Raw genomic sequence first — 11,920 nt, 5'->3', positions numbered from 1 at the left:
CTGATCACAGGACATTTTCTAAGGGCAAACTGGAAAACTGGTTATAAATGCTTGTTATAGAGAAGAAAGTCCATTACCAAACACTTCTGACTTAAAATTTAAATAGTTAAAATCTTCTCTTGAAGCTTCTCAGTCTTGCTAAGAATGATATTAAGCATAAAATCAGAAAGATTAAATATGATTCTGTCACCTACATAGCATGTTTTATCTATTTTATTAATACTTTTTGCAAATAATTGTTTCCCTAGTGATGGCTTATGAAGCAATGGAATATGATCTTCAGGTACAGTTAAATCATGCTGAAGAACAGCCAGCTTCTGCTGATGTGGCCAGCAGCCAAGGGGGACCAGCCCTCCTCCAGCCTGTTCCTGCTGATGTGGTCAGCAGCCAGGGGGGACCACTGATCTTCCAGCCAGCTCCTGCTGAAGTGATTGGCAGCCAAGTGACACCACCCCTACTCCAGCCTACTCCACAACTGTCTATTGACCTGACAGAAGTGGAGGTCTTGGGAGAAGACAATGTGGAGAACATCAATCCAAGAACTTCAGAACAACATAGACAGGCATCTGATGCTAATCACACCATGCGAGCATCTTCATTGCATTCAATGACCAACTTCATCAGTGGACTGCAGAGACTTCATGGCATGCTGGAATTCCTGAGACCTTCATCTTCAAACCACAGTGTAGGGCCAATGAGAACAAGAAGGAGGGTATCTGCTTCACGGAGGGCAAGAGCCGGAGGGTCTCAGAGGACAGACAGTGCCAGGTAAATCAATATATGGATAAGTCTGTGATCATTGCTGTACTAGGAATTATGAAACTGAGGCTCTGCCATTCAAGGACTGACAGTGTGACTTTTGGCAAGTCAGATAACTTCTGACCCCCAGTTCCTCATAAGTCAGATGGAAATAAAATTGCTTGCCTTACTTCACAAAGTAATGAGGGGATAAGTTAAATGATTGTGCCTTGAAAACTAGGTGGTAGTTTGTTGGCAATCTACATTTGTAGAGATTGGCTATTCTTCAGATTGTGTCTTGTACACCGAAAATTCTTTCTTCACTTGCAGATCTCCTCTACTCACCCAAATTCATTATTCGCTGGCATTCCACCGAGAGGCACAATTAATTAATTTTCTTTCATAGTCTTGGTTTGAACTTGCCTCTTGAAGGGCTTAGCCGTCAAGTCTTAGTAGGGTTGTTATGAAGAATAACAATTGCCTGTACCCTGTCTGTTGTTGTTTTTTGTTTGTTTGTTTGTTTGTTTTGAGACGGAGTCTCACTCTGTCGCCCAGGCTGGAGTACAGTGGCGCGATCTTGGTTCACTGCAACCTCCATCTCCCAGAGTCAAGGGATTCTCCTGCCTCAGCCTCCCGAGTAGCTGGCATTACAGGCACATGGCACCACCCTCAACTAATTAAACCTGTCTGTTTTTTTAACTTCTTACTTTACTTAAAGTATTTTATTTCACATTTGGTCTTCTAAGTGTTTTCAATATGTTTAGAAATAGAATTCAACTTCTAATTTGTATGTGAAGGAAACTTGTACTCTGAGAGAGGGCTTTGTTCAGGGTCTCATAGCTATAGCATAGAGGAGTTAGCATGGGTATTGGAACCTGGATCTGCCCTGTTTTCTACATAGGCAGATGGAGGAAGCTTCGATCAAATCCCTTTGTTTTCTCTTTCTTCTTCTTTTAATTATTATTATTTTTGAGACAGGGTCTCACTGTGCTGCCCAGGCTGGAGTATAGTGGTGCAATCACAGCTCACTGCAGCCTCAACCTCCCCAGGCTCAGGCGATCTTCCTACCTCAGCCTCTTGATTAGCTGGGACTACAGGCATAGGCAACCATGCCGATGTTTTCTAACATTGTGAAAATACTGAGATGGTACTAAAAAGTGGTAGCTAGGTCATCCATTACTCATGTTTTACAAATGAGGAAGCCGATGGGATAATTTGTGATTTGGTTGTGATAAGGCTGGATTGGAATTGTGCCTTCTGAATCTGGATTCAGCATTCTTTTTCATGGATGCTGCTGATTTTAATGTTGGGCTTGCCATGACTGTGGCTCCAGTGTCTGTAGTGCCCATCAAGGATGACAGATGCCTAGTTCTGTGTTGACAAGAGTTGCAAATGCATATTACTGTGGTTTTTTTTTTTGTTTTGTTTTTAAGACAAGAGTCTTGCTCTGTCACTCAGACTGGAGTGCAATGGCTCTACCTCAGCTCACGACGACCTCTGGCTCCTGGGTTCAAGCGATTCTTGTGCCTCAGCCTCCTGAGTAGCTGGGATTATAGGCATGTGCCTGCAGGCCTGGCTATAGTCTGTTTATTTATTTATTCATTTATTTATTTATTTTGAGGCGGAGTCTCACTCTGTTGCCCAGGCTGGAGTGCAATGGCGCGATCTCTGCTCACTGCAAGCTCTGCCTCCCGGGTTCACGCCATTCTCCTGCCTCAGCCTCCCGAATAGCTGGGACTACAGGCGCCCATCACCGCACCCGGCTAATTTTTTTGTATTTTTAGTAGAGACGGGGTTTCACCATGTTGGCCAGGATGGTCTCCATCTCCTGACCTCGTGATCCGCCCGCCTTGGCCTCCCAAAGTGCAGGGATTACAGGCGTTAGCCACTGCGCCCGGCCTATAGTCTGTTATTTTAAGATGTGATTACTCATGTTATAGAGGCAGGGTAAGATTTCATACATTGGTGTTATAGGTGAAGGCACCTTATGGTGTAATTTGGGGACCGTGCCAAAGTAAATATGAGCCAACTTTCCATGGCTGAGAGTTGTGAGTGGTGTCTTCAGGAACTGACTGACTGTCAGGAGGCCTCTTGCAGTAGTCCTCAGTCTTGTTTATCCATGCACTCATTCTTGTTGGGGGAGGCACAGTGGATTCTGCTTGGTCAGGCACACTGACTTGTATTAACCAACATAAAGGTGGCACTTATAAACCAGATGCCAACTTACAAAGAAAAATAGAATCACTAGAGAGCCACACAGAAGCCAAACTCTAGTGAGAAAATTGTTCGATGTGGCTGGGCATGGTGGCTCACGCCTGTAATTCCAGAACTTTGGGAGGCCAAGGCAGGCAGATCCCTTTAGGCCAAGAGTTCAAGGCCAACATGGCGAAACCCCATCTCTACTAAAAATACAAAAAATTAGCCGGATGTGGTGGCATACACCTGTGATCCCAGCTACTTGGGCGGTTGAGGCATGAGAATTGCTTGAACCTAGGAGGCGGAGGTTGCAGTGAGCCAAAATCTTGTAATCTAGCCTGGGTGACAAGAATGACTCTGTCTTAAAAAAAATTTTTTTTCTTATAGAATCTGCTCAGGGAAAGAGTTATACAGAATTTAGATGTTGAAAGATGTCAGTCAAGCTATTTGGCAGCCATAATCTGTCTCCACAAAGGGAATAACCTAAAAGGTCAGAAAGTGTGCAGTTCAATGGAAATAACATCAGTCAGTTCTGGAGCCAGATAAATGTGATTAAAACTTTTTTCCCTAAAGTATGAGCTTTCCCAGGACTAATCTTCTGAAGTTCTTGAGATGAATTTCTCAGTGCGGTGTTTGACATTTACTCATCTGACAGACTGTCCCTGGGCCAGGTGTTGAAAGCCTGGGCCAAGGTGAACAGCTTTTGACTCACAGTCAGCCAAGAAGCCAAAGCTACAGAAAGCTAAGTAGTGAGCTTATTCTTCCCAACAGGCTTAGCTGAGGTCACAAACTCCCTTCTTATTTGTTTGAGGCGGCTTCATTCTGGCTGCAGGGGTCATCACTCATTCATCAAATATTGATAACACTCCTCTGTGTGAGAGACTAAACTTTGCCCTAGATATATTGGTGAATATATTGTATTCACCAATATATCACTTAGATATATTGGTGTATTCACCAATATATCACTTAGATATATTGGTGATATATTGTATTCACCAATATATCACTTAGATATATTGGTGATATATTGTATTCACCAATATATCACTTAGATATATTGGTGATATATTGTATTCACCAATATATCACTTAGATATATTGGTGATATATTGTATTCACCAATATATCACTTAGATATATTGGTGATATATTGTATTCACCAATATATCACTTAGATATATTGGTGATATATTGTATTCACCAATATATCACTTAGATATATTGGTGATATATTGTAATCTGTGGTGAACACAGATTACAATATTGTTTTCATGGAGCATATGGAGTTTAGGACTACAGAGAGTAAGGAAGGAGCAAAATATATTTAATTCAAAGACGGTAAGTGCAGGAAAGGAGGAGGATTTCTTGGGTTCTAAATCTGTGCTCCCAAGGAGAAACCCTAGCACTGCTTCCTGTTGGTTTTCATAGTTCTCCTTTCCTGTGTTCTTGCCTGACTTTGGAAATTCTTTACTACATAAAAGCAGTATTAAAGAGTGATTTTTTTTTTAAGTGTCTTACCACTTTTTTACTGGGTTCTATGTAGAATTCTTTTGTTATACATGTCAACAGCCTAACTCTAGTTTGTATTTGATTAAATCCTCTTATAAAATGCTTTCCTTATGTGTTTAGTCTTATGGTAGCTATAGCTGCTGTTCACTCAGAATCTCAAGAAATGGAGTTGGTAAAGTTGCTTAGCACCATTTAAAAAGAAAACCTGGCTAGGCACAGTGGCTCACACCTGTAATCGCAGCACTTCGGGAGGCTGAGGTGGGCGAATCACCTGAGGTCATGAGTTCGAGACCAGCCTGGCCAACATGGTGAAACCCTGTCTCTACTAAAAATACAAAAATTAGCCGGGTGTGGTGGCGGGTGCCTGTAATCCCAGCTACTCAGGAGACCAAGGGAGGAGGTGGAGGTTGCAGTGAGCCGAGATTGCGCCACGACACTCCAGCCTGGGTCACAGAGCGAGACTCCATCTCAAAAAAAAAAAAGAAGAAGAAAACCTGGGTGATGTCAGCGAAAATGGCAGAGTAAGGACCACAGAAAATTATCTCCATAAAAGTAGTGAAACAACTGGCAGAATTTGTCAGGATCAACTTTTTCATAATTTGGGAAACTGACTGAATGCTTACAGCAATCCAGGGAGGGCTGTTTAAAGAAAAACAGTCAAATCTCAATGAGCTCTATGGCATTCCTTATTCTTGTCCCCTTCTCCAGCTCCTTGGTAGTTGTGAAAATCATCTGCCTGTAATCATAGTAAAAACCAACAGCCTGGCAGGCACCAGAGGGATTGGAGCACCTTCAAAGCCTCATTCCCAGAGAATTATCTTTATGTGACCTGGTTGGTGGTTCTCTGGAAAACCCCATTTGCAAGACTACTCTTGACTCAGAGCAATGCAGAGTGTGAAAAGCCTAAATCATTTTCCCTGGGGCCTGCCTAAGGTAATGGATATTCAGTGGGATAAACAATAAACTAACCAATAAGAGGGAAAGGAAAATCTAGGAATGAGATCAATTCAGTCGCATCTTCTAAGTCTAGTTCTCTTGCTGTTTCTATCTACAGTTACTTCCTTAACTAAAATATTGAGCCCCTCAAAGTCACCCGTAAGACTTGACATCAACTTCTTCTAAATTTCTGTTAATGTTGATATTTTGGTCTCCTCCCATGAATCATGAATGTTCTTAGGGGCATCAAGGATGGTGGATCCCCCAGGTGCAGTAGCTCATGCCTGTAATCCCAGCACTTTGGGAGGCTGAAGTGGGCAGATTGCTTGAGCTCAGGAGCTCAAGACCCACCTGGCCAACATGTTGAAACCTTGTCTCTACAAAAAATACAAAAATGGCCGGGCGCGGTGGCTCAAGCCTGTAATCCCAGCACTTTGGGAGGCCGAGGCGGGTGGATCACGAGGTCAGGAGATCGAGACTATCCTGGCTAACATGGTGAAACCCCGTCTCTACTAAAAATACAAAAAACTAGCTGGGCGTGGTGGCGGGCGCCTGTAGTCCCAGGTACTTGGGAGGCTGAGGCAGGAGAATGGCGTGAACCCGGGAGGCGGAGCTTGCAGTGAGCCCAGATCACGCCACTGCACTCCAGCCTGGGAGACACAGCGAGACTCCATCTCAAAAAAAAAAAAAAAAAAAAAAAATACAAAAATTAGCTGGGCTTGGTGGTGTATGCCTGTAGTCCTAGCTACTTAGGAGGTTGAGGTGAAAGGTTCCAGTGAGTCAATATCGTGCCACTGCACTCCAGCCTGAGTGACAGAGCCAGACCCTGTCTCCAAAAAAAAAAATGGTGGATCCTTTCAAGGTTTTCGATTTACTTTGTCCAGATCCATTAGAGGAATCACTGGCAGCTATCATCTTAAGAAAATAAAAAATAAAAAAAGCTTTTTCCCACAGCTAAGAGTCACAACAAAATATTTCTTTTTTTTTCTTTCTTTTTTTTTTTTTTTTTTGTGAGACAGGGTCTCACTCTGTTGCCCAGGCTGGAGTACAGTGGTGTAATCATGGCTCACTGCAGCCTCAACCTCCCCAGGCTCAGGTAATCCTCTGCCTCAGCCTACAGAGTAGCTGATACTAAAGGCACAAACCACCACACCCAGCTAATTTTTTCTGTTTTTTTGTAGAGATGTTGTTTCATTAAAGTACTGAGATTACAGGTGTGAGCCACTGTGCCTGGCCTTATTTCTTAAATAAAAAGTCTTGAAAGTTGGGCTGCAGAATATGTTATGTTAACAGACATGAAAATAACATTAATCACCTTCAGAGCTCTTGGTTTACTGGGTGCATTGTCACTGAGCAGTAATATGTTTAAGGAATCCTTTTTTCTGAATAGTAGGTTTCAACAGTGGGCTTAAAATACTCAGTGAATACTCAGTAAGATATCATCTAAACAGATAAGCTGTTATCCAGGCTTTGTAGTTCCTTTTAGAGAGCACAGACATAGGCCAAGTGTGGCGGCTCACGCCTGTAATGCCAGCACTTTGGGAGGCCGAGGTGGGCGGATCACAAGGTCAGGAGATGGAGACCATCCTGGCTAACATGGTGAAACCTCGTCTCTACTAAAAATACAAAAAATTAGCCAGGTGTGGTGGCAGGCGCCTGTAGTCCCAGCTACTCAGGAGGCTGAGGCAGGAGAATGGTGTGAACCCGGGAGGCAGAGCTTGCAGTGATCCAAGATCACACCACTGCACTCCAGCCTGGGCGACAGAGAGAGGATCCGTCTCAAAAAAAAAAAAAAAAAAAAAAAGCATCAGCTTCAGCTGAAGTCACCAGCAGCATTATCCCCTAACAAGAGAGTCGGCCGGGCGCGGTGGCCCAAGCCTGTAATCCCAGCACTTTGGAAGGCCGAGACGGGCGGATCACGAGGTCAGGAGATCGAGACCATCCTGGCTAACACGGTGAAACCCCGTCTCTACTAAAATACAAAAAAAATTAGCCGGGTGAGGTGGCGGGCGCCTGTAGTCCCAGCTACTCGGGAGGCTGAGCCAGGAGAATGGCGTGAACCCGGGAGGTGGGGCTTGCAGTGAGCTGAGATCCGGCCACTGCACTCCAGCCTGGGCGACAGAGCCAGACTCCGTCTCAAAAAAAAAAAAAAAAAACGAGAGAGTCAGCCTGTCCTTTGAACCTTGAGGCCAGGCGTTGACTTCTCTCTAGCTGCAGAAGTCCTACATGATATCTTGTTCCCATAGAAGGCTGTTTCTTCTACACTGAGAATCTGTTTAGTGTACACACTTTTCATCAATTGTCTTAGCTAGATCTTCTGGATAACTTGGTACAGTTTCTATGTCAGCACTTGCTGCTGCTTCTTGCACTTTTATTTTATGAAGACAGTATCTTTCCTTAAACCTCATGAACCAGCCTCTGCTTTCTTCCAGCTTTTCACCTGCAGCTTCCTCACTTCTCTCAGCTTTCATAGAATTAAAGAGAGTTGGGGCCTTGCTCTGGATTAGGGATTGGCTTAAGGGAATGTTGTGGCTGGTTTGATCTTCTATCCAGACCTCTAAAACTGTCTCCATATCAGCAATAAGGCTGTCTTATCAGCCTTGCTTGTAGCACTTAATTTTCTTCAGGAACTTTTCCTTTGCATTCACCACTTGGCTATTGGTGCAAAAGGCCTGGCTTCTGGCCTATCCCAGCTTTTGACATGCCTTCCTCACTAAGCTTAATCACTTTAGCTTAGTGATTTAAAGTAAGAGATGTGTGACTCTTCCCTTAATTGAACACTGAGGCCATTGTAGGGTTACTAATTGGCCTAATTTCAGTATTGTTTTGTCTCAGGGAATAGGGAAGCCCAAGGAGAGGGAGGGAGGGGAATGGCTGGTCGTTGGAGCAGTCAACATACACAACATTTACTGATTAAGTTCACCATCTTACATGGGTGTGATTCTTGCACACCAAACGTGGAAATTAAATAACACACTCCTAAATAATCAAAAGAACAAACACAACCCAACACAGGCAGGCAGAATAAAATAATAAAGATTAGCATATAAATAAATAAAATAGAGAATAGAAAAATGAGAGAAAATGAACTAATCAAAAAGTTGGTTCTTCTAAAAGATCAACAAAATTGACAGACTTTTAGCTAGACCAACCAAGAAATAGAGAAGACTCAAAGTACTAAAATCAAGAAGGACATGACTACCAAATAGGAGGGGAAATGACTGCTTGTGGGTACAGGGTCCCTTTTAGGTGTAACAAAAATGTTTTGGCACAAGATAATGGTTATGATTATGATTACATAACCTTGTGGTTATGCTTAAAAAAAAAAAACCGCACTGAATTGTACACTTTTAAATGGTAGATTTTGGAGTATATTAATTATATCTCAGTTTCCAAGAAAGAAAGCAACTTGATTGCTATTTCTCCTTTCGATTTATTGGCATTTCTTTTTTTAAAAGGGCGAAAAATCTTCTGTCTATTGAGTTGGACACTAAGTAGTGTTTATTTTGTTCTAGTTAGCATTCAGTCATCTTTTTTTTTTTTTTTTTTTAAGTAGAAAGCCCTAATTCATCAATAAATTGCACCCAAACTATTAGAAATCAAAATTTTTCTGTGTAAGCAGGCCCCAACAATTTTTCTGGGTAATAATCAATATTTTATTTAATGTCAATTATTAGAAGTTACAGTAGGTCGCCTGTCAGTAATACTTAGTAATTATTAGTGAGGTGGTATATTTTAAAGTTTAGAATGCCCTTTTGTTTTAAAATTTTTTTTTTTTTTTTTTTTTTTTTTTGAGACAGAGTCTTGCTCTGTCACCCAGGCTGGAGTGCAGTGGCCGGATCTCAGCTCACTGCAAGCTCCGCCTCCCGGGTTTACGCCATTCTCCTGCCTCAGCCTCCCGAGTAGCTGGGACTACAGGCGCCCGCCACCTCGCCCGGCTATTTTTTTTGTATTTTTTAGTAGAGACGGGGTTTCACCGTGTTAGCCGGGATCGTCTCTCGATCTCCTGACCTCGTGATCCGCCCGTCTCGGCCTCCCAAAGTGCTGGGATTACAGGCTTGAGCCACCACGCCCGGCCCTTAAAATTTTTTTTTAATAGAGATGGTGTCTCACTTTGTTGGGTAGTCTGGTCTCAAACTTCTGGCCTCAAGCAATCCTCCTGCTTTGGCCTTCCAGGAGTGCGGGGATTACAGTCGTGAGCCACCACGGTCAGCTGTTTTTTTAATTTTTATTTTTTCTTCTTCTTTTTTTTTGAAGATGGAGTCTCACTCTTGTACCCAGGCAGGAGTGCAGTAGCACAATCATAACTCACACACTGTGGCCTCAAACTCTCAGGCTCAAGTGATCCTCCTGCCTCAGCCTCCCAAGTTTTTTAGATGTCATTTTTCTGGGGTTTTTTTTTGTTTTGTTTTAAGACAAGTCTTGCTCTGACAACCAGGCTGGAGTATGGGCGCTGTCGTGGCTCACTGCAGCCTCAATCTCCCAGGCTCAAGCCATCCTCCCACCTTGGCCTCCCAAGTAGCTGGAACTATAGGAGCATACCACTATGCCTGGCTATAGTATAAAAAGTTTCATTAATTTGTCTGGGTGTGGTGGCTTATGCCTGTAATCCCAGCACTTTGGAAGGCCGAGGTGGGTGGATCATTTGAGGTCAGGAGTTCGAGACCAGCTTGGCCAACATGGTAAGACCCCATCTCTACTAAATATAAAGTTTCATTAATTCTGTGACATAAGTGGCCTCAAACTCCTCAGCTCAAGCTGGAGTATGCTTTGTTATTCCAGGAATCAGGGAAACTGAGGTACAGTAGTGGTTATTTTAAACTCAGCCAGCCAAGATAGATTTGGAGTATTAGATTTGGCCCCAGATCTTCTCATCATTCTAAGTTATTTTTTTTATTTATTATTATTATTTTTATTTATTTTTTTTTTTTTTTTTGAGACGGAGTCTCGCTCTGCCACCCAGGCTGGAGTGCAGTGGCCGGATCTCAGCTCACTGCAAGCTCCGCCTCCCGGGTTCACGCCATTCTCCTGCCTCAGCCTCCCGAGTAGCTGGGACTACAGGCGCCTGCCACCTTGCCCGGCTAGTTTTTTGTAGTTTTTAGTAGAGACGGGGTTTCACAGTGTCAGCCAGGATGGTCTCGATCTCCTGACCTCGTGATCCGCCCGTCTCGGCCTCCCAAAGTGCTGGGATTACAGGCTTGAGCCACCGCGCCCGGCCAGTTATTTATTTATTTATTTTTTTTAATACCATATTACCATTTATGTTTTTTATCTTAAAACTAACATTATTTAAATTTTAAAAGAAAAATACTGTCCTAAAATGAGAGGTGAAGAAATTATAGAAGCCAGACTCTGTACGGTACTCCAAAATACCTTGCTCTAGGTGGCTGCAATAGCAAAATCCCATGAGGCCATATTTGGGCAACAAAGCCCTTTTTCTTCTTGCTTACCTCCCTTTTCAGCTACCTAATACCAGCATACAGATTGCGGAGTTTCTCCTTTAAAGATACTGACAGTATGGCCAAGATAGCCAGTAAAATAGAATTGGCTTTTAACAGAAGGATCAAGCTCCTGTGTGGGCTAATGTAGCAGTGGTTGAGTGGTGAAAGATAATATCCAAGAGGCTAGTCTCCCCTTATCTGCTATTCCTGCTTCAGCTTTCAAAGGCAGCAGTTAATGGCTTGGAGATAGGTTGAAGTGATAGGATTTACTTCAAATCACTATAGATTGTTTTTGTGATGATAGTTCATTGTACTGTAATTCTGTTGTCTTTCTGTGTACACAGGTTGAGAGCACCATTGGATGCTTACTTTCAGGTGAGCAGGACCCAGCCTGACTTGCCAGCTGCCACTTATGATTCAGAGACTAGGAATCCTGTGTCTGAAGACTTGCAGGTGTCTAGTAGTACTGATTCTGACAGTGACAGCTCTGCAGAGTATGGAGGGGTTGTTGACCAGGCAGAGGAATCTGGAGCTGTCATTTTAGAAGGTCAGTATTTTACCAGGTTTGGACTCACAAGGCTAACATCCCCAAAGCTTAAACTTCAGAAGGCTAGAAACTAGATTTGTGCTTTGACACTTTCCCTTTTCTCCCCTAAGTGTTGTGGATTCCTGTTTTGTAGAGCCTTCACTGGCCATAATTATATAGAGAGGATTTGATGTGACTTACAGCTTAATGTAATTTGTGACCCAGTGAGTCAGTCACTTTTTAATGGCATTTTATATTCTCTTTCACTTTTTTAGACATCTGAGAAAGTAAATTCTTTTTCTTTTTTTTTTTTTTTTTTTTTTTTTTTAATTTTTTGAGGCAAGGTCTGGCTCTGTCCCCCCAATGACAACTAGAGTGCAGCAACAACAATCTCACCTTACTGCAACCTCTACTTCTTGGGCTCAAGCCATCCTCCCACCTCAGCCTCCCCACTAACTAGGACTACAGGCACACACCACCACACCTGGCTAATTTTTTAAATTTTTTTGTAGAGACAGGGTTTTTCCATGTTCCCCCAGCTGGTCGTAAACTCCTGAGCTCAAGAGATCCA

At 42.9% G+C, this 11,920-nt stretch overlaps 1 protein-coding gene across 3 annotated transcripts in view; it reads left to right on the top strand.

Annotated features, from left to right (window-relative positions):
* Positions 1-11,920, top strand: part of RFWD3 (ring finger and WD repeat domain 3) — a 49,760-nt gene that overhangs the window by 4,205 nt on the left and 33,635 nt on the right. For all 3 annotated transcript variants that reach the window (XM_065537147.1, XM_065537148.1, XM_065537149.1), the window contains 2 exons: positions 249-768; positions 11,168-11,370. In XM_065537147.1, coding sequence (XP_065393219.1) covers positions 251-768; positions 11,168-11,370 — 721 coding nt within the window. In that variant the 5' untranslated portion in view covers positions 249-250. The remainder of the gene's footprint in view (positions 1-248; positions 769-11,167; positions 11,371-11,920) is intronic.

The sequence above is a fragment of the Macaca fascicularis genome, chromosome 20 (assembly GCF_037993035.2).
Source record: "Macaca fascicularis isolate 582-1 chromosome 20, T2T-MFA8v1.1".
In the NCBI taxonomy this organism is placed as follows: Eukaryota; Metazoa; Chordata; class Mammalia; order Primates; family Cercopithecidae; genus Macaca; species Macaca fascicularis.
This window is presented reverse-complemented; position numbering and strand designations above follow the sequence as displayed.